The sequence below is a fragment of the Narcine bancroftii genome, chromosome 3 (assembly GCF_036971445.1).
Source record: "Narcine bancroftii isolate sNarBan1 chromosome 3, sNarBan1.hap1, whole genome shotgun sequence".
In the NCBI taxonomy this organism is placed as follows: Eukaryota; Metazoa; Chordata; class Chondrichthyes; order Torpediniformes; family Narcinidae; genus Narcine; species Narcine bancroftii.
Window position 1 is genome coordinate 350,346,049 of NC_091471.1, and position 26,446 is coordinate 350,372,494.

General features: G+C 39.9%; 2 protein-coding genes across 3 annotated transcripts in view; one reads left to right on the plus strand and one right to left on the minus strand.

Moving 5' to 3' along the window:
- The window catches only part of LOC138759406 (centrosomal protein of 95 kDa-like), a 71,582-nt gene that overhangs the window by 21,387 nt on the left and 23,749 nt on the right, over window positions 1-26,446 (plus strand). For both annotated transcript variants that reach the window (XM_069929727.1, XM_069929728.1), the window contains exons 6-16: window positions 1,654-1,757; window positions 1,975-2,118; window positions 4,866-5,143; window positions 6,201-6,258; window positions 8,764-8,852; window positions 9,985-10,166; window positions 12,792-12,933; window positions 14,579-14,693; window positions 20,241-20,413; window positions 24,138-24,230; window positions 24,522-24,660. In XM_069929727.1, the coding sequence (XP_069785828.1) occupies window positions 1,654-1,757; window positions 1,975-2,118; window positions 4,866-5,143; window positions 6,201-6,258; window positions 8,764-8,852; window positions 9,985-10,166; window positions 12,792-12,933; window positions 14,579-14,693; window positions 20,241-20,413; window positions 24,138-24,230; window positions 24,522-24,660 (1,517 nt within the window). The remainder of the gene's footprint in view (window positions 1-1,653; window positions 1,758-1,974; window positions 2,119-4,865; window positions 5,144-6,200; window positions 6,259-8,763; window positions 8,853-9,984; window positions 10,167-12,791; window positions 12,934-14,578; window positions 14,694-20,240; window positions 20,414-24,137; window positions 24,231-24,521; window positions 24,661-26,446) is intronic.
- The window catches only part of smurf2 (SMAD specific E3 ubiquitin protein ligase 2), a 267,194-nt gene continuing 247,214 nt past the window's right edge, over window positions 6,467-26,446 (minus strand). Inside the window, exon 21 of the mRNA XM_069929731.1 lies at window positions 6,467-6,659. The gene's annotated coding sequence lies outside the window, so the exon portion shown is untranslated. The remainder of the gene's footprint in view (window positions 6,660-26,446) is intronic.

The following is a 26,446-nucleotide window of genomic DNA, read 5'->3' on the forward strand; positions in this document are numbered from 1 at the left end:
GTTGAGTTTTAGCCACTCTTATTTCCTGAGTATCTATTCTCATTCCTCTGTTGTTTTCTCCTTTTTGCTCCTTTTACTGACATTTAAGGGTGAAATTACAGAAGACAAATGTTCATGGGAGAAATTGCTGCACCTAGCAGAAACTCAGATGGGCATGGGAGAACATGCAAACTCCACATAGATAGCACCTGAGGTTGACCTTGAATTCTGGTCCAGGGAACTGAGGCAACAATGCTAATTGCTGCTCCACCATGCTGCCCACTTAAAGCCTGCATGAGATTGTGGATATGATCTAAATTGTATTTTTTTTCAATATTTATTGAATTTCATATATTACATGCATACATAAAGGAATGATGCATAAAACTAATACAACCGTAATTAGAACAAACAAGCACAATGTCAGAAGAAGAAAAATTCTTATGCAATAGTATTAGTCATAGCAAATTGGGAAAAAAAACCCAATATAATTAACTAAACACCAAAGCATTCCTAAGTTGCATGGCAATATAGAAAAACAACTAAAAATAAAAAAGACATGCATAAATGCAAGAATCACAAAGAACCCCTGATTAATATTCCCATTAGAGTTTGTGAAAATAATTCCGAAAGAAACTCAAAGATTGGGAAAGTTTAAATTCAAGCCACCTGTGGAACATCTTATTTTCTCCAAGGTTAAATATGACATTATATCATATAACCATTGATTGAGTGGGTTGGACAGCATCTTTTTATCTGATCAAAATAACTCCTCTTGCAATGAGAAAAGCGAAGATATTGAAATTAAGACAATTTCTCTACCTTCTGTTCAATCATCCCAAACAAGGCCACCAATGGGTCTGGTGCTAGGTTAACATTAATCATTATTGATAAAGTATGAGCAACCTCTTCCCAATGTTTAGCAAGGGTTGAACAAGATCAAAACATAAGAATTAATGATTTTTGCATTCTTGCATCTGTCACAGAAAGAGTCAATATTAGGATAAATGCTAGCTAATTTAACTTTAGACTTGTAGGGTCTATGCACAACTTTGTGGCCATCACTCACTGTTACAATTCAATGAGAAGATGTATTAACCAACTTAAAAATAGTTCCAAGAATCATCAGAAATAGAAATATGGAGGTCCTGCTCCCATGCTTCTTTTAATTTTATCCACTGAAACACACCTTGATTTCAGCCAAGAACATGTACAATAGTTATTAATCTTTTTTGAGATGGTTGAAGATTGTAAATTGTTTCTTTCAAATTCATAACGGAGAATTTTGAAGATTGAAAATGGAGAAGTCCCTAATCTGCTAATATCTTTTATATTTGTTAAAAAAGTGAGAATTTTTAAAATTAATTTTAAAAGAAAATTGCTCAAATGTAGCAAAATAAATAAATAATGAAAACTTTTGATACCTGAATTAAGACCATTCCTGGAAAGCAAAATCCATCAAAAAGGTTGAAAAAAATCTGATTAAAATAGGACTGAAAAGAAGAAACCTTTGGAGCCCAAAATGTTTTCTAAACTGAAACCAAATCCTAATTGTATGTTTAACCATAGATTATCAATCTTTTTTACTAATTGGAAAAGGCAGAGGTGATTGTCACGTTGATTTAAGATTTACAAATGATAATTCTGCTAAGAAATTGTTTGTAACTGGTTTAGCTCCTCTTCGGTTCCTACCTGGGATGGAACTGGATCTGAATCCACTAATGAGCTCATCCGTCTTGGTGAATCTGCTTGTACATACAGCCACAGGATGACCACTGGTAAATATTGTATCTCTTTTTATTCCCTCAGTAAGAGGCTAGTATTTTTGTATACAGTTGCATTATCCCTCTTGTGTGCTTTGTTAGAAACTCCTTTTAAAAATAAATTTTCTCTGCTTCCATTTTTATTTATTGGAGCTTCAAATATCACTTAAAAGATTTTTTTTCAAAATTTAATTTTTTGCTCTTTTGAAAAACAAATTTCTTTTTTTTTAAGACCAGCCTGAATTTCAGACTAATGGTCACCAATCAGAAAACAAGTTGAAGCTGGGGAGCCAAGATCAGAATGGGATTTGCTCCTTTCCTACTTGTTCTGCCATTCCACATGATGCTAATCAGAAAGAAATTCTGAAATCAAGACGTAAGTATGAAAATGTGTTTGGAGACAGGAAAGATCACGTGGGAGTTTTTGCTTTTGTTAAAGAGCTTTTTTTTGCCTATGTGGAACATTCTATAATTATTTATGCTCGGGAGATTGTGAAGTTGAATCCCAAGGTTCCAATCAATAAGAACGCCTTAGGATTTTTTCCACCTGTCAGATTGACTGCTTCCTTTGTAAAATTAGGACGATTTAAATTTAGATGTACAGCATGGTAACAGACCCTTTTGGCCATGAGCCCCATGCTGCCCAAATTCCCCAATTAATCTACAACCCCTGTACATTTTGGAGGGTGGAAGGTAACTGGAGAGCCCAGAGGAAACCCACACAGGGAGAACATACAAACTCCTTACAGCCCTGGATTCGAACCCAAGTTGTTGGCTCTGTAATAGTATTTTTTTTAAAGAATTTTAAAACCACATCTACAATTATTAATGAATAAATGAAAAAACTGATTTTATATAAATAAAAGCTCCCATCCCTTCTCTCCCTCCCCATCCTTCACCCCCCCCCCACCCCCCTGCCATCTTAACATAAAAAGAAAAATGAGAAAGATAAGGAGAATGCCAAAAAAAATCTCATTTCACATAATACTGAAACTAAGGGTTACCAGTGTGGTGAGTTTTCAGTCCATCAAATTTTCAAACCAGCACATTGTAAGTATGGGCTCCATATTAAAAAAAAAAATTATTATGGAAATTGTTATTTTCTCAAGTGGAATACAAGACTGCAATTCAGCATGCCATCTCTCCATTCCTAAATCTGTATTTGATTTCTAAGTAATGGCAATGCATTTTCTAGTCAATTTTTAACTAAGACCAATCATTTTAATATTGCCCAACAAAAATAAGATCAGATCTAGTGGGAGTTTTATCTTTAATATTTTCTCCAAATTTTTTTTTAACCTCTAACCAAAAAAGTTTTAATCTAGGACACTCCCAAGTAGAATGGGGAAAAAATGAACTAATTTCTTGATCGCATCTAAAATCTAAATCTGCTGCTACTAAATTCTAATTTTTTGGGAGCTGAATATAATTGATGTAAGAAATTGAACTAATTTATAGCTTACATTATTAATTTTCATCATACTATCTTTACAAAGTTACTTCCAATCATTTTCATCTATTTGTCTACCTAAATCCACCTCCCATTTTAATCTTGGCGCTGTAATAGTACTGTGCCACCCTATTTCTTCATAAAGTAATTACAGATAAAAGGACAGCATACAGTTGGCTCTTTGGCCCAACTTGTCAGGCCAACCAAATTAGCATTCTCATCTCGTTCTGTTTGCCTGCATTTGGTCATGTCCTTCTCTCGTCTGGAAACCAAAAAGCTGGCATGTTCATGGCAAGAGAGAGTGTTAAGTGTTTTGGGCCAAGATATTTTTGCCGAAACTGGAAAATAAAATACCATAACCAGTTTGTACAGATAAAAATGGATTGTGTGGTCAAAGAGAACAAAGTGAAATGAGGTCTTGATCAAGCTGAAATAACGTGGGATAAGGATGCAAGACACAATGTCTCACATAATTTTCTAGTGCCGATGAAAAATCATTCCTCTGTGCAGATTCTGCTTCGTTTCTACCCTTTTCTGTTTTTCTTGTTGCTTGGAATGCTGAGTAAACTGAACTTGTTCATCCATTTTAAATCTAGTCACTGGCAATGAATTGGCCACTTCTGTGACCAGTAACTTGTACATTGAGACACATCGCACAAAGGTTGCTTATCCCTGTTTTGTTAAAAGAATGGGGAAAATAGTACTTAAATCTCTTTTTGATTTTTTAAAAATGAGTTATGTTATTCTACCATTTTGTAATGTGGTCATACTCTCTGCTTTTGTAACTTTCTCCTTTTTGGGAATATTCAGATAGTAACATATCAGGTGCTTATTAAAAGGAAATCTGTTATTTCAGTCTGCCAATATTGCTTTTGAGGGTTTAGATTTTGGTTTCAAAAGGATGCGGCTTTTGTCACATAATTAGAGATGTACAGTGTTAATGTGACAACACAGAAGGAAATTGGTCAAAAGGAGCTAAACCCATGCTAACACTGTTCATCTCTAATCATGTGACGAAGCCACAGCCCACTATGCTTGCCCAATGGTAGGAAGGGAGTCTGGCAGTCTTATAGTGGGGATTCAGGATCCATTGCCAGGACCTTATCTTTATTTTGCTCAATGCCACATTAGAGAGGGTTAATTATCACAAATAGACTAAATAACCTTTGGTGTGATTATTAATTACTAGCTGTTTGCTTCTCTGTCACTGAAATTCTATTACTGCAGTTGTTGGAGATTTAAAATGTCAATTGTAATCTTCTTCACTCCCTCACCCCTTTTATTTCTCTTTCACCACCTGACTTGAATGAACCATCTTTATACTTTCTCCTTTTGAACTTTTTTGTTATTTATTCTGGTGTTAATCTTGGTGGTTTCTTCTGTTGTGCTATTATCAGTTTCCCATTCAGAACCTTGGTGAACCAGTTGTTACAGCAAGAACCTGATAGTTTGGACTGGAGTCTTTGTGGTTGTGGGAGCACTGGTGGTACATTCATGGACATTTAATGACTTTGAAGGGACTCTTGCCTCACTGATACTACAATTGTGACAAGTTTTACACTGTATCAACATTTTTGTTGTTCAAATGCTTGGATGAGGAGTTAATGGTGCAAAGCTGCTGTGATTGAAGGTCTCTAAGTTGGAACTCTGTCTATCTTTTCTTTTGAAAATAGGGTCTCCAGGTATTTTGCCTTCTCGAACTCTTTCCCCTGAACCAAACATGAATGCTCTGCAGCTTGGTGAACCCATTCGGCCTGCTATTCCTTTGCAGTCCCCGTACTACCTTGCCAAAGCTAGGTGTCCAATCCAAGGTGTGAATCTGATCAGTTCTCAGGCCAGCTCCCAGTTGATGAATATAGTTATGGCTAGTGAAGATCACGTCGCATCCCCAAGGAAAAGTCCAATCCTTGCTGAAGGTCTGAAAATGGAACCAGCATTGAAAGGCCATGATGTGAGTTGGAAGGAAAATTTGAATATGCTTTTCAATGTAAATTAGTACATTGCAGCCTGTGTTTGTGGAGCCTGCACTCTGAATCTTCCTTGCTTATCATGAAATACCTGTGCTTCCAACACTTGACTGTACAGACTAGTCCAGTCAACTTCTGCATCTTTTGTTTTCTATGTGGTGGTACAAACAAATTCAAAAATTGAAATAAAATTGTAATTCTTTAATTGCTGAAACATTAACATTTTGAGAATGAAGGGGTTAAGAAATGAATATGTGATTGTCAAACTTTAGTGAAGCGGGGAGCTGTAAATGTACAGCTTGAGCAGGTGGTCTTTTTTTAAAGTGAGATGTTTCAATTGTCTCACCTACAATTTAATTTACAAGTGTAGGCAAAATACAAAAGCAAACTATTACTGTATTGGAAAGCAAATCTACAAAAAAAGTAGAGTGAATGAGGCAGCATATTATTGGAGGGAGGACAGTGTCCACATTTTGGTCCAATAACCTTCCAGAATGAGAAAAGATGTTCCAGTTTTAAAACGTGATGGAAGTGAGGAAGGGAGCCAAGTCCATAATGGCCATAAAGCAAGAGAATAAATGAAAGGGACAGAGGATTCTGATGGTGCCAGAAGTGTTCTGACCCAGAAACCATTTCTCTTACTACAAGAATTTTGAGATTATCTACTGTACTTCATCTTTTTTTAAGCCTTGTAACTATTGCACTCTGTCACTAGAGATTTCTGCTTTTAATTTGAGGGAAGTTGGATGAAAAAAAATAAAGATTTCAGATTTAGCTGGAGAGATTAGAGCAATCCCATGTGTACAAGGAAGATAAATGTACTTTATCAAATTCTAGCCTCCTGAGAAAACTAGGATTTTAATTACTACTTGTCAATTAACTGTGTAGAAAAGATACCTGTTGGAGCTACATTTATAAAAAAATGCATTAATGCTTATTGTAATGACATTTAGTTTGCTGCAATGTTTTTAAAAATGTTCTTTAATAAAGTGTCCTTTTTCCCCCCCCCCCCTTAATGTTTCAAATTGCTGTATTCACAAGTTATCGGAGAGAAGTGAAAAATGTTCGGCAAACAAGTCATTATCCTGTGTTCCCTTGGGTGAGAATGTTGTTTATCAACTTGCCTTTATATCATCTAGTATAAAGAGACTTGTATAAAGAGAGTCATTCCAGTTTTTACTTCAATTTAAATTTGCAAAATATTACTCTAGAGTAAAATAAGAGATTCAAGTGATGGAACTCTGTCATGGGCAAAGCTGGAATTTATGCACATCTTCCTTGAAGGAATCTGAAGAGTCCACACCCAGAACACTTGTATATTTATTCTTTAAATTCTCATGCTGGAAAAATTAAGAAAATGCAGATGATAATAAATCTAAAATTTAAAAACAAAATAGTTGAGCATACTCTGAAATCATGCAGCATCCTTGAAGGATTATTGATGAGTTCTTCCTGCACTTTAATTTTCTTGGAAAGAGCTGATTGGTTTGGTCCTAAATCCTGAAAGAAAAGTAGAGGATTGAGGTAGACAGGGTTTAATTTTTTTCATCAGGTATATATGGGTTGACACAACATTGTGGGCTGAAGGGCCTGTAATGTTGCTGTTGTGATCTATGTTCATTTTGCCTCGTATCCGCCCCCACCCCCTAATCCAACTTGAAGAGTTCTGCAATTTGGTCCTCATTGAGAATGTGCCCGGTTTCCTTGTGTCTGATTCTACCATCCTTTTAATTTTTGGTTGTGTTCTATATCTTTGATTATCAGTCTCCTCATTTGCTCTTTACTTTTCCTAATGCTAATTTAGGACCTAACTCATCAGAAGTAATAATTATTCCATCAAAACCCCCTCAAAGAAAGCCTCCATCTCCAATAACCATTTGGTTTGCTTTAATACACAATCTAGTTTCAATGGAAGCCAATTCTAGCTTCTCAAATATTTTTGCAAAATTGCTTTTACATCCAGTGATCCCCTGAACAACCTTGATGATCTTTTAACTGTGCAGTATTAATAGCTTCAGAGTACTCCATGCCTTACTGGGGTTGTGTATGGTTCAGCATTGCATTCCTTTCAATGTCTCTATCTACAATGGGGTAGTCATTAGGCACTTTCAAGCAGGGAAATCACCCGTCTGTAAAGGCAAAGGTTCTTCGCCCTTGCCCCTAAAGATGTACCTTTCTGGATGCACTGTGGCCAACTCTGAGGCGCAGATTCCAACCCATCTCGGGGAAGGATAATCAGCAGAGTGCTGCGCTCCGCCACCTGACCTGAATGTATAGCTGCTGCAAGCGGGTGGTTAGGGCGGCCTGATGATGTCATCAGCACGCGACCCAACTCCCCACTTGCCCCTCTCCCTCCATTACCCTCTCAAGGTGGGGGCTGATGGGGTGACAGGGGGCAGCACTTTGGCCTTTGGGGCTGCTCTCTGTGGCTCAAAATGAAGCATAGCAATGGCTGTTTCCCTACCCATAATCCCCCATGCAGCTGGAACAGTTCTGGGAACCACACAACTGTTCCAACTGTGGGGGATTATGGGTAGGGAAGATGACCATTGCTCTGCCACATATTTATGCTCTGGAGGGCGCTGCAAGGCACCGCTCAACCTGAATGCGATGCTGGAGCAGTCTTTCGGGGCTACTGTCTGAAAGGTAAGTTTTTGATCTGCTCTTGCAGCTGGTGTCCAGGCGAAGGCCTAACAGGAAATGGGCTATTGTGCTTTCTTAATGACCTCCTCAACTTATCCTGCCTTTGTGAAAGATTAGTGTGTGCAGTTCTGGATGCTTCCCTTGTGGCTTCAGTTTTGTGTGGAGATGTTTAATGGAGTAGGGGCAATCTGAGCAGAGGTTTATTGGTATGGAGCTATGTGTGTCATTTACAGTTGGTCTCTGCTTTCACAAAACCAAATAATGTTGAAGAATTTAATACTTTCCCCAAACTCAGACTACCAACAGCCATCCGAGCTCCCAACACCCCAAACTCAAGACTACCACCAGCCATCCGAGCTCCCGATACCCCAAATTCAAGACTACCACCAGCCATCCGAGCTCCCAACACCCCAAACTCTGATACGCCAGCCGCTTGACTGTCCAAGCTCCCAACCTGAATTCGGAAATACCAATATAAACAAAATATTTGGTATGCACGTGTGCACTTTTTAATTATTTAAACTAATACAAATTAGCAGTTTAAAAAATTGTATACATGAATAAATATTGTTACATACCTATTTCTTTATATTTGAATAACATTTTGTAACAAAATGTGCACAAAAGAATAAAAATGTGTATACATTTTTTTTTTGTTCAGATCTTGTGGCTCTCAAACCATCCCTGGTCTATTCTTTCAGCCTCTACTGACAGCTTTTTACTCTCCCGGAAGAAATATCTATTTAGGTCCAGGAGATGGTCATTCTAAATGAGTTTCCCATTCTTGTCCTCAGAACTAAATAGTATTTGATTTTCCTGGCAGCATACAATTTGGTAACATAAGCCCGTAGGGGAGTGTAGGAATGGTGTTAAGTGATATGCAATATATATACAATATTTATTTTGAACATGTTTATTTACACAGCCCAGTTCTCACAAATGTCTTCCTTTCTTTTGTTAGGTTTATTAAAGGAAGGTGCATCACAGGAATTGCAAGATGTTTTGGACAGGAATCCAGAATCGCAGATCACTGAAGGAACTGTTGCAGCAGTTAGTATTGCATTATCCTGCATTTATGGGCCTTTATCTTTTGTATAATATTGAATTTGTTTGAGAGTTTGTAATATATACATGATATTTTGATTCACAGATTTTTAAATGCTTGAATCTGTTTTGTGCTGCTTTCATAATAGCAAAACTGGAAATAAGTTAACGTATAAATTACTGATTCACTCCTGTAAGAATATAGTCTTATCAGAAGAGGTCTGTGGCCTCCTGAACTGTGACAGTAAGACTGCAGGAGGAGCACAGTGATAGGGTTGGAATCACTCGTGGCAGTGATCCAATGAGAAGGTCAGAGGGGTTTGGCTGGGTGGTGTTTGGAAAGAAAAAGAATGCATTGTTGTGTCTAGTGGTTAATAAAGAAAGACAACTTCATGGTGTGCTGGAAGAAACGAGTGAGTGTATTCTTTCTATCTGGGCACATTGCAGCTGCTGGTCTCATAATTCTACAACTCCAGATTACTTGATTTCTTCAACAGTATCAGACATGTGTCTCTGTAGTGTTAGCTCAGCTTGTTTACTTTTTTTTTTCTCCTGGGAATGGAAGACTTTCCCAGCCTGACCTGCTGGGATTGTCTTCCCACTCTGTGTTTTCCATCTCCCACTTTCTGTTCTCGAAGTTCTTTTGTCTATGTTCTTGTTCTCTTAAATATTCCCATTCATACACTAACAAGATAACCTTGCCTGCTGTTTTAGTAGCTTCTCTCTATTCTAGTAATGTAGGGTATCTGATCTGAAACGTTTGGCTCTGTTCCTCTGCCCACAGATATTGTCATCGGAATATTTCTAGGATTTTCTGTTTTATAAATTTCCAGCATTCAGCAATAGTTAAGACTTCATGTGTATAAACATGGAGGGACACAGATCACTTGTAGGCAGATGGGATCCCTTTAATTTGACATCACGATTGGGTGAGACCTCATGAGCTGAAGGGCCTGATCCTGTTCTACATAATTTCTAGTTCTTTAATATCTGCCTGAAACTTGAGAATGAGAAGGAAGGGCCCTGACCCAGTTACATTCCTTCAGTTTAAGGTTGACAAATCTATACAAGAGCTAATAGTCCAAGAGGGGGAATAAAAACATGTTGTTCAGGGATACTTTTCTGTCTTCCATTACAGAACTCCATCAGTGCACAAAAACGAGTTGCCTTCCAAACAGAAGTAGACATCAGAGCTATGACCATGCAGAGTACAAGTGATCAACAGGATAAGTTGTTGGAAGAACAAGTGCAGTGTGTGGATTCAGCAATGAGAGACTCCAACCAGAATGGCACTGAGAGTGAAGAAAGCTCCTTTTCAATGTAAGTTGGTGCTGCAGTATGTTTGGAATGACACAGCACTATTGAATTTAAATTGTACTTTATATAACCTCTTATTTTTTTTTTTAAAAAGTACTTGAAAATTTATTGATGTGTGAGCATAATTGTAATTTTTGGAAACTGTTGAAGCCAATTTGTATACAATCTTCAACTAATAATTCTCACCAGAAGGTCTTTTGGCAATGTTGAGGAAAAACTATTGGGCAGGACCTCCAGAGAACTTATTCAAGATAATAACAAATGATTTTATGGCACTGTTTGCAAGAGCAGAGAGCAAACTGGTTTAATGGGGTGGTGCATGATATGGTAACAAAGATTCTGGGAGATTGGAAACCAGGATCTCGCAGCTTCCAAGTCCTTGCTGCTGACAGGTCAAAATGTTCACCTCTGCATGCTAGCTATCTAAACTACAAGGTTCATTGTTTGAACTTTGGTCTGCTTTTACATGTATTTACACAGCATATATTATATTTACACAGCATATTATATGCATCAACCAATCACCAGCTTGGAAAAACAACATCATCTGTGATAGTTCACCACTCTGTGAAAGGAAGTTTTAAATGGACACCCTTCAAACCTGAGTTGTCCTCTTGACAATGAATCAAACCAAACTGTTAGAAAATTATTGCTTTTGTATCTGCAAACTTTTTAAAAAGAAATATTTTTAGACAATTAAGTGTGGCTAAAATAAAACTGGTTTCATGATGGTTTGTTGGTCTAGTTGTCCTTGAATATTGCACCACTAAATTCATCTCATCTGGCACTGCACTGGAATGATAGCCAGGATTATGCTTTGATGGCGTTTCAAGACTGTTTTGTCCTGAGGTTATCCATAGTGAACAATTGGTTGTGCCCCTCTTCAACTCCTCTTGATCATTGTTTAATAAATGCAAATTGGTTCACAAAGAAATGGGTGGTATTCTGGATCAGACTCTATTTGCATCTCTATTGCCAACTCCGGTTAAGATTGTAAAGGCAAAACTTGACCCCACTGATAGTTCTGAAGATGAGAGAGACCGTATGTTTTTGATTCCCTGTTTGTGCATTTGCATGCAAAATATCCCTTCTGCACTTTGAATCGTTTATTGTCCTGAACGTGTCTCAAAATGTGTTTTTTCACAACAGTATTGTGCATTACAGGTGGCAAAATTGCTATAGATTTCTGTAAATTCACTATTTTTTAAAAATTGTTTCGAAAAGAGAAAAAAAATCTGAGGGGTCTGTGGTTCATTGTCCATTCGGAAATCTGATGATGGGGAAAAAGCTGTTTTTGTAATGTGTATGTGTCTTCAGGCTTCTGTCTATCCTTCCTGATAGTAGCAGTGAGAAGAGGGCATGGCCTGAGTGGTGGGGGTCCTTGAGGATAGAGGCTGCTTTCTTGAGACACTGCCACTTGTAGATGTTCTTGATGGAGTAAAAACTAATGCCTATGGTGGTGCTGGTTGAGTTCGCAGTTCTCTGTATGTAGTCTTTTTCTATCCTGTGCATTGCCACCTCCAAACCATACAGTGATGCACCAGTCAGAATGCTCTCTAGGGTACACCTGTATTTTTTTTAAATTGCAAGAGTCTGGTAACATAGCAAATCTCCTCATAATGCATAGCTGCTAGTAAGCCGCCTTCATGATTGCATCAACGTGATGCCCCAGGATAGATCTTTAGAGATGTTAACACTTAGAAATTTGAAGTTCTTTACCCTCTCCACTACTGATCCCTCGATGAGAACTGGTTTGTATTCTCCTGGTTTCCTCTTCCTGAAGTCCACAATCAGTTCCTTAGTTTTGCTAACGTTGAGTGCCACCAGTTTGAAGAATATTGTATGAATGACTTATTCAGGAGGCTTTTCCTCCCACTGATGTTGAGTTAGAGCACTGTAGAATAATCATTTGTCCACATTCAGTGTGGATTTGATGTGATCCTAGAACAGGGATCCCCAAACCTTTGAGACCATTGACCCCCTTATGGAATATTTGATTCCTCATTGACTCCTGGTGCTGGATGGGGCTGGCAGTGCTGTACAGGGGTGGGGGACTAACATAGGTACTATATATACAATGCAGGTACGCATGAGGCCAAATGTTTGACCCATGTAAAAGTCTAACCCTACTTTTTTCCCAAAAAGTGGTCCAAACAAATTCAATTACACGTGTATAAAACATGTGCTGCTTTCCATCCTCCTGTTCGCTCTAAATTAAAATCAAATACAACATGGTAGCCACCAAAGCCCGCTCTTGTGAGAGGTTGGCCAACACTGCCATTGGTGCCATTTTCAATTGGGCCTCCTAGCGTTATTGACCCCCATTCAACCTCTTGGCATTTATTGACCTCCAGGGGATGATATCGACTACTTTGGAGACCCTTACACTATAAAGATGAAGCAACGCAAACATTCCTACCAGAGCAGAAAATTCTTCCCAAAATGTCAGAACTTGTATGAGAGTTGGATTTTAAAAAATATATATTTTGAATTTAACATAATAAGCATACATCATAAATGACAAATACAGTTGGATTTTAAAGGCTGATATTTTAAATTGCCTCAGATTGTATGAAAATGTTTGTCTACAGTTATTTAAAATAAATATTTGAACTTTATCTTTTGTAGTAATCGAAAAGATCAAAGTGATCCACACATTTTGCTTCGAGATGAACCTCTATCTTGTCGAAGAGCCCAGAACATTCTTGCAGAAGAGGAACTGCATGAGATGTCTGAGAGGCTGTCTCAGAAACTGCATCAACTCGATGTGGTAAGGATCCTGTTTCAGATGGCAGGGTGTGGGATGAATTGGTGACTAACAGGATAAAATACACTTTAGATGTTTAGAGCTGTATTGAGCCTTTTGGTGAGCTCTCTCCTGTTTTGAGACTGGCCACCAGAAGAAATTGTTCACTCACAGTAGTACTGCCTCTGGTGGGAAGAACCAAATTTCCAAATTGGAAACTGAGGAAAGCCTGGCTGCTATTCCAACCAGAAAAAAAGTCTTGATATTGCAAGTGAGTGCCACTGATCTTGAGGTTTGTCCAGAAGTTGTTTGTGAAAACTGAATTTGTTTCTTTTGAAGTCAAAATTGTAGGATCATTGGATTTGAAAATAGAAACCTAAATTACAAACGCACAGAAGTTATGCCAACTCATTGCTAACTGTAGGTTAGGCACAGTACCAGAGAACAGTGCAGGGAAGGTTTATTACAATGGTACATGCAGTAAGAGCATGTTCTTTTATCTTGCAAGATTTTTTCAGGATTTACCTTTTGTTAACAAGAAGCCAAGGACAACAATCGTATTACTTAAACCCACCTTTCTGTTCTGCATGTATTGAGATTACATATAGAAGAAGAGAACTTTATTCCAGTAATGCTGTTTTGACAAACATGAAGCTTATGGCAATGAAACAAATTTGTACTTACTCAATGTCAGCCCCTGGTCCTGACAATCCAAATTCTCTGTTACCTGCATTCCCTCCACTGCTCTGGTCAGCACATGACAGCACAGAAACAGGCCCTTTAGCCTTTATATTTTGCCTAGTCCCGTTGACCTGCACCCAGTCCATAGCCCTCCATACCCCTCCTATGCATGTACCTGTCCAAATTTTTCTTAAATGTTAAAATTGAGCCTGCATTTTCACTACTTCACACAGTGGAATGTGGAACGAGGTGTCAACTGAAGTTCCTCCTAAACTTTTTCCCCTTTCAGTCTTAACCCATGTCCTTTGGTTTGTATCTCACCTACACTCAATAGAAAAAGCCTGCATATATTTACTGTCTATGCCCCCATAATTTTAAATGCCTTTATCAAATTGATCCTCATTCTTCTATGCTCCAGGGAATAAAGTCCTAACCTGTTCAACCTTTTCCAGTAACTCTGTTCCTGAAGTACGAGCAACAATCCAAAGCTGAAGCTTCACCTCAAAAAAGGATCAGTTTGCACATTTCAGTCTGAGCTAAGTCGGAAGCTTCCGTTCTTTAACTCTTGCATGATGAAGTGGCAATGCTGCCTTATCTCTTGTGACCTTTGACCTGAGTACATGCTAAAGAATCAGATGATGTCATCTCCCAGCAACCCTTATGTAACTCCTTCTCTGTCCTGCACCTTGTTTCTACATTACATCTCTTTGATTGTTGGTGTAGCGGTTAGTGCAGTGCTTTGACAGTGCAGTGATTGGGACTTGGGTTCGAAACCTGCACTGTCTGTAAAGAGTTTGTACATTCTCCCGTGTCTCCGTCGGTATTCCTTGGAGGCTCCAGTTTCCTCTCCCCATTCAAAAATGTACCGGAGAGGTGTAGGTTAATTGGGTTTTAATTGGGTGGCACTGATTTGTGGGCCAAAATGGCCTGTTACTGTGCTACATGTCTAAATTTAAAAAAAAAAGTGACCAGCCTTTTTATCTAACAGATGCTGAAACAAGCCCTGAGTGATAAATCTGAAATTAGTGATTTGAAGGAAGAAGATAAATTATCTCAACACAGTGACAGCGTCACAGAATATCGACGAGTTCATCATTTGTCAGGTACTAAGCACATTTTTCATAGGACAATCTCGGGTCCATTCAACAGTTTCTCAAATCTTGGAGAAGATTTGTTTCTTCTAGGAAATATTATGGACCTAAAGTGAGGCTGTCCAAGTACCAATTAGAATTTCTTAAAATTGCATCATCATTGTCCAGGGAATGTATTGCAGTTACCTGGAAGTCTGATTTCCTCTTCTGGACGTAGCCCGGTGGAATGTAGAAATGCATAGCTGTGTTGCCCTGGAGAAAATTGCTTACAGTTTAAGGAAAAAATATAATATACAGGGTTGAATACTTAAGGCACTTGTACTATTTTTGAACTCTCAGTCCCTTTTTCTCCCATATTTGAAATCTAGGTAGAAAAAAGAATTGGACTTTCTGAGCTGGATTCTGGATCCCAACAGTTCCTTTTTCTTTCTTTCCTCTCTTTTTCTTCATTCTATTTCTTTGTTACTTTGTCTTCTAATTTCTATTTTCTTTTCAAGGGTTTTTTTTGTGAAATTTGGACAATCTGTATCAATGATTCCATTTCATTTCTTTTATGTGATGATTAATCATATTTGTTTGATCATAAAACTAAAAATATTTTTAAAAAAATTATTGGAGAAGGACAAGGACCAGAGAATAGATCATAAAGGACACTGAATCCAGCTCTATTATATAGTTGCTAGAGAATGGGAAGGGCTCTTTTAGTACACAAAAGTGCAGGGGAACTTTGCAATTTCCATGGAGAGTAGAAGGCCATTTACCTTGCTTAATGGTTCCATTATTGTCAAATAATACTGCATTTACAATGTAATATACATGAAATTCTTTAACTTTGAACAGAGAGTTGCCACTTTGTACAGAAATGAAGCCCTAGAGAGGAACAAACTTGCAGCCCCTGGTTTACAAGACCAGTGCTCTAACCATTGAGCTATCAGAGCCACTTGCCATCTGCAAAATTTAACAAGTTCACAATAGGGTTGGGTTTCCAATAATAATGAGAACAGATACAGGAAAGAGATTGAAATTGGACTGGTGTGATGTCAAGATAACAGCATTTCAACATCCGTAGGCAGGAGGAGGTAATTGATGACTTTGGGAGAGGGCAGTGGCCACACGACCCATGACCAGGTCAATGGCGCTCAAGTGGAAAGAATAGATAGCTTCAAGTTTGTCTTTTTTTAAATATTTAAACTAAAACAAAACTTTTTGTCAAAGTACCTATTACAGTGAAACAACTTCTTTTGCAGTCTAGCAGGTTATCTTTAACCGTCACACAGCCATGTAAAAAGATCAATTTACACACTATGATTACAATATAAAGGATGATTTATTGGCACCAATAAGGGTAGCAGGAGGGCACTTTTGTGGAGTTCATTTAGGAGCCTGATGACTGCAGGGAAGAAACTGTCTTTAAGCATGTTGTTGCACACTCCTGCACTCTTAAAACCTTTTTCCTGAGAGAGAAGACAGTATGTCCAGAATGTGATGGGCCTTTCAGTATGTTGGCTGGCTTTCTGGCTCGAATCATCGACCATTCTTTTTCTTCCACTGATGCTGAATGCCCCGCTGATTTTTTTTTTTTGTTTGGTCCAGCAGATGTTTTTCTCTGCTCCATATTCCAGTATCTAGTTGGTATCTCATCTCTCCAATTTTGCTTGTCATTCACCGAGTTAACAATCTGGCACGCTGAGGACCTCTGGTGGTAGCAAACCAATGCTGCAAAATGCAGCTCCTGGCAAAGCCTGCACACTTATTTGGCTGCTCAGAGTTGCCCTGGAAGAGGTGGTAGTAGTGCATTAGCAATCTGACCAACAGCAGTCAGTTTGGTTGTTGAATATGCTTTCACAGTGCTTTTGAATAGGGAGTTGCAGAATTCAGACCCAGTGACAATAAAGGAACAGGCATTTATTTCTATATTGGGATGATGTAGAAATGGTACCTGTAGTGTCCAGGTCCTTATTCAAAAAAATTTTTTCACACTATGAACCGTACTAACCAAAATACACACAAACATTTCCCTCTTGAATATACAGTGTCATTCTCTCCCCTTTTTCCCCCCTCCCTTCCCTCCCTCCTTCACCCCCCCCTCCCCACCCACTCAACGTTCAACCTATATGATACATTAAACCCATTAAACAATGTCATCACACAATGAAAATAAACAAGAAAATTGCATCATCTACTTTTACACACTGGGTCAGTTCATTTCGTCTTCTTCTCCTTCTTTCATTTTAGGCCGTGGAGGTCCGCGGCAGGACTTCTCTGTTGGGTTCCATGTACGGTTCCCAAATTTGTTTGAATACTGTGATGTTATTTCTTTCCGATGGAATAGATTTATTCATTTGTATGTACCATTGCTGTATTCTTAGGCCATCTTCTAATTTCCAGGTTGACATAATACATTTTTTTGCTACAGCTAAGGCGATCATAATAAATTTTTTTTTGTGCTCCATCCAAATCTAGTCCAAGTTCTTCTTATATTACTTAGAAGAAAAATCTCTGGATTTTTTGGTATGTTGCTTTTTGTGATTTTTATTTAATACCTGATTTAGATCTTCCCAAAACTTTTCCACTTTCTCACATGTCCAAATTGCATGTACTGTTGTTCCCGTTTCCTTCTTACAACGAAAACATCTGTCTGATACTGTTGGGTCCCATTTATTTAACTTTTGGGGCATGGTGCATAGCCTGTGTAACCACTTGTATTGTATTATGCGTAACCTCATCTTTATTGTATTTCTCATAGTTCCAGAGCATAGCTTTTCCCATGTTTCATTCTTTAACTTATTTAGATCTTGTTCCCATTTTTGATTGGGTCAGGTCCTTCCTTTTGAAGGTTCATCCATCACTTCTACCATTGGCATTGTGTTCTGGGAACTGATCACTCACTCATTTTTAAGATAATTATTCAAAGAATTCTTGGAGTTGGAGGGTTACTGGAGGTATTCCAATATCTCTGCTGCCTTTGTCCTCTGGTGTGTCAGTGGCCACTGATTTGGACATTGTAGTTTACATATTCTGCAATTATGGTGAAAACCAGTGTTTGCAGCCCTTGAAGGTAGTGGTGAGCTGTTACATAAAACATTGAATAGTACAGGCCCTTCGGCCCACAATGTTGTGCCAACCTTTAGACCCTGCCTCCCACAATTGCTCCATATGCTTGTCTAGTGGTCTCTTGAAATTCACCCATGTACTTGCCTCCACCACTGACCCAGGTCGTACATTCCACATACTCTCTGGGTTTAAAAAACACCTTCCTCTAACTCTAACCCTTAATTCCCCTTGAACTTCCCACCCTCCTTCTGGGAAGGAGCTGCTGGGTGTCCACTCTATCTATTCCTCTTCACATCTTGTATACCTCTAACATCTCTCCTTTCAACCTCCCTCTCCAAAGAGTAAAGCCCTAGCTCCCTTAACCTCTAAATTAATTATCAGGTTGGCTGCAGGGAAGTCCTTAAGCCTATAGAACACTTGGTGAGCCTGGTCTGCTCCTTCCTTGTGCTAAATGTATTCCATCCTCTTGAAATGGGAAATGTACTGCCTATGATAAATTAGTTTATTACTGTCAGCTTGTAGCATAGATAAAAGCTCACATTTGACTGAAGGGAGAACTAATGCTTTTATTTAGCTTACAACACAGGTAGGGTTCATGAACAGGCTTCAGAGGCGTTCTGGGTTTAGGTGGGAAACCAGGGTTATATACTGGCTGCCGGGGGAGGAACCATTCATTAGTACAGTACACTTCTAGCGAATCCCAGTTCACTACACAGTTGTACTGGGCTGCAGTGACAAACTTTGTACAAGTGGTAAGTCCAAGAGGTTGTCTTGAACTTGCCTATTCAGGGTGATGCAGTACAGATTGTACCATGATGTGCAGAACCAAATGGAGGTCATGTCCAGGACTGTTGATGTGCAGTCTGTTGGGGTTTCTTGTCCGGAATAATCTTGTACTTTGAGCACTTGCTGTTTCCAGCTTGTGCATCATCAGTGGTTGGGAAAGCACTGGGGATTTGAACTGATTCAGTCACTGCAAGAAGAGCTTCTGACCCATTTTAGTGGTTACAATATTTGTGTTAAGGTTCTGGTCTGTGATGATGTTGATAAGAGACTGTACTGACCAGACGGTAAAGACTCCTTGTTGGATGTGCTCATAAACCTGGTACAAATGCCCTTGGTCACTTTAGTCCATATTTGCAAAATTAGCACTTCCTGATGTAGTTAATAATGGAAGGGAAGTTGCTGATGACATGATCTGACCTTGGGGACGAACCCTTGCACTGATGAGATGGATGGAGATGAATGACAACCAGTTAGCTTGTCTGCCTGCTGCAGTTATGTTAGAGCAACAAAGTGGGGGGACTTGATCAAGGTATATAATTAGAGGGTGGACAGCCAGCACATTTTTCATGGGCTGAATGGCCATTGCCCGAGGATATTGGTTTAAGGTGAGTGGATGAAAGTCTCGAGGAGATTTCTGAGGTAAGGTGGACCGATTGGTGGGTGCTTGGAATGTATTGCTTTGGTGATGTTCGAATTTGGTACAATAGGGACTTTTTTTAAAAAAGAGAAACGTCTTACAGGCATATGGATAATAGAAAAGTAAAGGGTTATGCAAGTGAGGTAGAGAAGGTTTAGAATGATGCTGGATTAGATTTGTATCAGTCAGCATAATATTGTAGGTCAAAGGGCCTATTCTGTGCTGTACTGTTCTATGTTCCATGCAAACCTGTACTCCAGAGCTCAGTTTTCACCTGCCAAACACTTTCAGTCCAGTTACAACTTGATTATTGACACTGAGGAAAATAGTCCAAGATCTTCGGTGCACTGGAAGAGTGAACAATTCATCCCACTGTTGGTCAATGGTAAAACCGTGAAGATATTCATCAGTGGCTGCACCAACTTGTTCCTAACCAGCCAGCCAGGACTGCTCCCCTTAGACCACATCATGGTTTTGAGTTTGAGGCAAGGGGAGAGGGTTTGTTCTTGAGACCAAGGAAGCATTTTACAAAGTATGGTATCCAGGAATCCCAGTCACATTGAAGGGGCCTTGAGGGGAATACTTGTTGGTTGGAGCCATCCTCGGCAAAAAAAGGTGGTTATAGCTGTCTAAGGTCAGTCATCCCAGGGCAATGTTCTGGACCAGCTGACCATCCTTAGTAGCCTCAATGACCACCTTATCATAAGGGCAGAAGTGGGTATGTTTTGCTCACCATATTAATCTTCAGTCCCTCAGCAAATAGAACAAAATCCGATTAACATTGTCTAATTTGTAAATATTTCGAACCAGTGGGTAAACACAGGTGTCTCTAGCCCTAAACTATGAACTCAAACTGACAATTAAGTTGGTTATAACCATCAATTTTGGCAATGCAGATAGATGAGTGGCTTTGGGGGCAATGTAAACAACTGTCTCTCTTCATTGTAGGTGTTTTAAGTGTTGGTGTCTGGACTGAGAGTGGACACTGGCTATTCCTGAATGAAAAAATCGACTGTTCAATTGTGTTTGGGGGAAAATCTTCATGTAATTGAATGTTTTCTGTTCTTTTCCCAAATGTGAAGCAAGGCCACAATTCTGGAAGGGAGCCCGAACTCGTTCCTTGTCCCCCTCACCCCCCCGACCAACGCGACAAGTTGAATTTGAAGATGCTCGAAACAAAGATTCAAAGGGAGAAATGAAGAGAATTCACAGAGAGCTACAACAGGAAATGGACCTCCAAAGGATGAAAGCAAAGGCAAGTTCCATTTAGCCCCAAAATCTGGTGAATACTGTAACCTAAGTGCAATATGTAGCAAGTCTTTAAAAACACACTTTAGATAACACCTGCTATTCTGCTCCAGAAAATATAACATAACCATACAACTACTATACCCTGGTGTTGTGAAAAGGGTACTCCTGCAAGCAGTCTAACAAATGAATTTTTAACTAAATTAAATGAATCTGTGTAATTAAGAATGAGCAGAATAATCAAATATGGTCACAATGTAATAAAGGTCAATCAGTGCAAAGCAAGGGCAACCTGATAGACGTGGTGAGGTTCATTCAGGAGCCAGATGAATGAATAAGTGTCTTGCACTTTCACTCTCCTAATGGAAAAAGGGAGACCTGAATGTGATGGGTCTTTCAGTATGTTGGTTGCCTTTCCTAGGCAATGGCAGGTGAAGATGGAATCTATGGAGGGGAGGAATGTTTGGAGCTGCAGCTCCTTGAGCATAACTCCCATACTACGCTGTGATACATCTAAGTAGTATGCTTTTGATGGTGCCCCTGTAGTTGTGTTGAAGGGGCCACACCGAACTTCCTTGTTTGTCTTAAACCCATTGTTGTGTTTTTATTGCGCTCGCATACTTGCATCAGGTGCGGTGCTGGCTGCTACTGATGACTTATCCAGGGCAATGGGCAGAAGTACTAGCACATATGCGTGGATTGGAACGGGTGGGCGGGCGGGGGGGGGGGGGGGGTGGGGGGCTGCGAATACTGACGGATCTCAGACGTAGGAGGAAGAGAGTGAGATCATGAAGATTACCTGTGTGACAGAGAGCCAGTGAGAAGGTCAGGGGAGGATTTGGCTGGGTGGTGTTTGGAGGATGAAGAATGTATTGTCATGGTTGAGAATGAAGAGGGTATTCTTTAAATTAGATGTGTACTGGGTAAATTGTAGGTCCCACATTTTCTTGATTGGTTGGGTCAGGTCATTGGACGTTTTGCTCCAAAGAAGTGGATACTGTCTCCTCTTTCCACTTCAGTACTGTTAATATGGATAGGGATATGGTCTCTGCCTCCCTCTCCTGAAGTCTGTGATCATCTCCTTCATATTAATAACATTGAGTTGATATCTTGGCACCATGTCACTAGTCTTTCAATCTGCTGCCTACGTTCCCTCTCCTCTTTATTTGATACCTGGCCTATAACTGTGGTGTTGTCTGCAAATTGACAATGGAGTTGAAATGTAATTAATTGGCTGTGTTGATAGTGGGTGTAGAGAAGATCATGGGATAGAATACATGTCCTGGCAGTGTGCTAATGGGTTCTATCTCCTCCACAAATTGTGGTCTGGTAGACAGGAAGTCAAGGATTTGTATTTTATGAATTTTAATCTGTAAAATTCCAATAAGCTGGTATACTAACAACCATGGTGCAGACTAACAGATCTTTCAGACAGTTCATTTTTAATACATTTTTAAATTTGTGTTCTCCTTAAACATTCTGGGTTCATTTGGAAATTTGTTAGAAAATTGAGTTCTAGCAAGTCTTAAGGGAGATGGGGTTGGAAAGGATTGTGGAATAAGCATCACCTGATGAGCCAGTAACTGAATTTCTGAATGTTTGGAAAGCAAATTATTGGATTTTGACTGTCAATGTATGCATGTTGTCATTTAACACAACATTCAGATCCACGTTGTATTGACTCCATGCCTCAAACTATTGGAATGTGAAACTCCTTGCAATTTTAAGTAATACTAGAATTTCTTTTTCATGAGTTTTGTACAAGTATATTTTTTTTCTTTGAACCATTTTAGTTTTCTTTGAAATATTAATGGTTTGAACTTAACAGCAGTGATTAATTCCTGGCTTGGTATTGTCTGCAATGAAATGAACAATGTATTAAAATTGACAGGTATACAGATTCCATTGGTCTGAGAATAAAGTATGTGGTTCAGAGAATTCACAAGGCACAGACAGCTGGAGAATATTTAACATCTACTCTTGTGTTAGGAATGTAGGTGTTTGACGATGGAAGGGTGCGTTCATTGCTACGGAAACTGTGAATGTGACCGCTGATTCCTCCTTGGAATGTTGTTTTGCTTGATGCCTTTGGCCATCATAACTGTTAAGTAAAATCTATCCAATGTAATCACAAAACCACTAGCATTGAAGAAAAAGCTAAGACCAGGACTTGAGGACAGTGAGATTTGGAGTATTTCTTTGTTCAGGAGCTACTTTCATTTCAAGTTGAAGTAGAATGAAGTTTGGAGCATCACATGCATGCAGAGTAGATGGTACATTATCTGCCCTTATGTCCTGCACAGTTCCTTTTCAAGCATGTGTTTGAAGAGGAGAAAAGGAGGGGCTGGAGACTGACCCCAGTAGTAACCAAAAACTGTCCTGGGTGAGACACACTTCTAGTTCTTGGACAAAAGCTTTTTTTTGTGTGTGTGTTCCATTCAGTGTATAAGTGTGTGTAAAACTTGTGCAGGATATCAAGGCAGCAATGGACTGGATGGTTTACATTAGTTTATATTTGGCAATTCCTTATTTGATGATATTCCTCTAAATCTGTTAACGAATGAGTTATACTGGGTACCAAGCTGACCAGTCCTGCAATACGCCACCTTGTTGTCCAGATGTGAACAGTAAGATTCTGAATTCCCTGAGTATTGGTCTGTAGTCTTCATGTTTCTGCTATACAAAACTCAAAATTCATTAAATCACTTCACCTTGTTTTAATTAGCACCTAATAGGCCAATACAAAGCTGTTGGAAGCGGCAACTAAACCATAGAAGTGTAACTGCGCTCCTGGTGCTCGCATCAATGCTGTGAACCATCCTTGTAGTTGGGACAGTTGTACACCAGTTCAATGAAATTTAAAATGTTGGGGGAGTGGGTGGAATGATTAGTTCAGTGCCCTTTTTGGAAAATGGATAAACTAGAGAAACCCTGTTGAATCTTCCATTCCACTTACAGGTGCTCGAATGCAAGAAGTCTTAACATGAGCTGTTTTTTTGCATGTCTTGGTAGAATGGGAAGGAATCCTTAAGTCTTCCGGCGAGTTGCCAATATAGTTTGTGGATCTTAACCTGCAGATTCACTTTTCAGGTGGCAACCTTAAAAGGCTGCTTCAGCGTTAACTGGTCCGCCTGATAGGGCCTCTGAGTGCCTCCGGATCTGATGGAGGCAGGGCGACTGGTGCCACAGCGCCACCCATCATAAATATGCAGCATAGCAATGGTCATCTTCTCTACCCATAATCCCCCCATGCAGGTGGAACCGCTTTGTTTCTCACAGTTCCAGCTGCATGGGGGCTTATGGGTAGGGAAGACGGCCATTACTATGCTGCATTTTGAGCCGCAGAGAGTGGACCCGGTGCAGGAGTGGCTAGCTGGGGTGTGATGGCCCCCACCGACCTTCCCTCCCCAGTAGGGCAGGGTCTGTCGAGCAGCAAAGATGTTGGGTCGCCGGCTGATAGTCATCAGCCCACCCTCAGGCAGCCACTTACAGCGGCTGCACATTCAGGTGCCTCAGCGGAGCCGGGCACTCCACTGATTACCCCTCCCTGAGGAGGGTTGGTGTCGGCACCTTGGAGGCGCTTTTAGTGCATTCAGGTGAGTACTTCCTTAGCTGCATGGGCGGGGGGGGGGGGGGGGAAGAATATACGGTTTTATAATGGGGTGCTCAGGCCAACTGAAAGGGCCTTGTGTGACTTCATAAATGTCTGGAGTTTGCTTTCACCTCTGCAGGCGGTGAATGAGTGTTACAGAGAAGAGCTGGAAAATTACAAAAAAACGGAGAAAGCTAAAATTGGAAGAGAAAAATCAAAATTAAAGAAAACAGTAAGTTATCAAGCCAGTTTAAATTTGAAGTTTTGTTCCCAAAATAAATGTATGCTCTGTACAGGCATCAGCTAGAAAATTCTAACCATCTAAATGCTGGGTCTGGGATGTAGCCTGAAGACTGTTGTTTTGTAACAAGGAATCAATCACATCAGGCTTTGACTTGCAAATTCAAGTCTTCATTCCTGTTCAAAATGTGCTAACTCATCGCCTGGTGTCCTGTGATAAATCAAAGGAGCAGACTGTTGCTGTCGGGTCAGGGGCTGACATCTGTTCTACATTTGCCTGAAGGAACAAGAATGTAAAGAAAATATCTTCAAAGAGGCTCCACCAACTTCTCAGCCAGCGAGAGTTTATTCAGCAAAAAACACCCCACGAAAGCTCAAGAACAGCCAGTGGGCAGCAGGAGTGGCAAAGCCAAGCAAAGCAAGTAAGGATCTGTAGAAAGAGTTTGGCTTAATGGAAAGTTGTGATTTTTTTTATGTTGAGGAAAAACATGTTAACTTGTGGAACCATTAAGGATAATTGTACAGCTCTATAGTGGAGCCAAAGTATGCATATAATAACTCACCCACTCTTCCTGCCATTCAACCTGACCTGAGTAAGTGCTTGCTGATGTTGATTTAATCTGTTTTGACTTGTTTCAATGCCTTGAAGCCAGAGAAAAACTGTCCAGGGCAGCCCAGCTATCAGAAACCCAAATTTGGGGACAAGAGACTGCATATCTGCTGGAATCTGGAGTAAAACACAACTATGGATCAAGCAACATCAGTGGGAGAGAGCCTGTCACTGTTTCTCAATAGAAGTCAATAAAATTATGAGAGAAAGATAGGGAGACAGCCAACACCTTTTCCCAGGGCAAGAGTAGCAAACACCAGAGGACATCTGTACAAAGTTTAGAGATAAGATTGGTTTTTTTTACACGCACAATTGTAGGTTCCTGGAATGCATTGCCAGGGGTTAGTGGTGGAGGCTGGAACAATAGGGGTATTTACCTCATTCACAGGCACATGGATGAAAGAAAGATAGAGGGTTATGATGTAGGAAGGGCTTAGTTTGTTTGGTAGATATGAGTCAACACGATATTGCAGACTGAATGGCCTGTACTGTCCTGTGTTTCAGGCTAGACCCTTTATCGAGACCAAATCCGGAAGGGAAATGGCCAAAATCACGAGGAACACACCAGTATAATTTGTTCCTTGTGATATTGGCCATTTCCTGATGCAGGGTTTGGATGGGAAAATTGACCACTTTTTTTCCCCTCCCCTGATGCAGAATTCCTCTAGCAGATTTTGTTTTGAGCACCATGTTTTTTTTGGCATGAGGTAGTTTCACTGAGTTGTGAAGAGGAGAGACCATTAAAAAAAAATTAAGACATCTAGTACAGTTACAGACCAATTTAGCCTACAAGTCCATGCTGCCTAATTTATACCCAATTAACTTACATCCCTGATATGTTTAAAATGGTGGGAGGAAACCGGAGCCCTGGGGAAAACCCACGGGGAGAGCATACAAACTCCTTATAGCGCGGGATTCGAACCCTAGTCCTGATCGCTGGATCTGTAAAGGTATTATGCTAACTGCTATGCCAAGTGCAAGGACGTGCTGGGCAGGTACCTGGGGGGAGGGAAGAAATGAGGCCAGACATTGAACTTGACCAATGATAAAACCAAGACTCAGGAACTAATGGCACAGGACTCAGACCATGGCTCAGAGGGAGGAGAGCTGGGCAAAGGAAGATTAAGTCTACAGATTCTGACATTGGACAAAGGAAGACGCGAGTTGAGCTGTTGTTGCAACCTCCAGGGCTTGATTGTGGGAGAAATGGAACACAGGAGCAGTGGGTCAGAGAATCTGCTTCCTATCCGATCTTGCAAGCCGAATGGATCTGAATTTTCATTGACCTGCATTCTGCTCTGACTAGCCTCCTCAACCAACTGGTCTTGCAGTTGAGGTGAAATGTTCCCCATAGTTGTTCAGGTGTGTGAATTTGCAAATCTCGTTGGGTTTGGTGCATGACCCAGCAACAGTTCTCCAATTGTAACCTGCTGTGGAGTCTCAGGCCTGATAGAGTACTCACAAAACTCAGGCTAAAGCAGGTCTCTCTCTTCTTTTAAATTGTGTAGTGATTAATTTCTACAACCTGTTGTTGATTCTGACAGTTTTTTTTACTTATCCCTGGTCTCAGCCCCATTTAAAAAAACAAAACTGGAAAA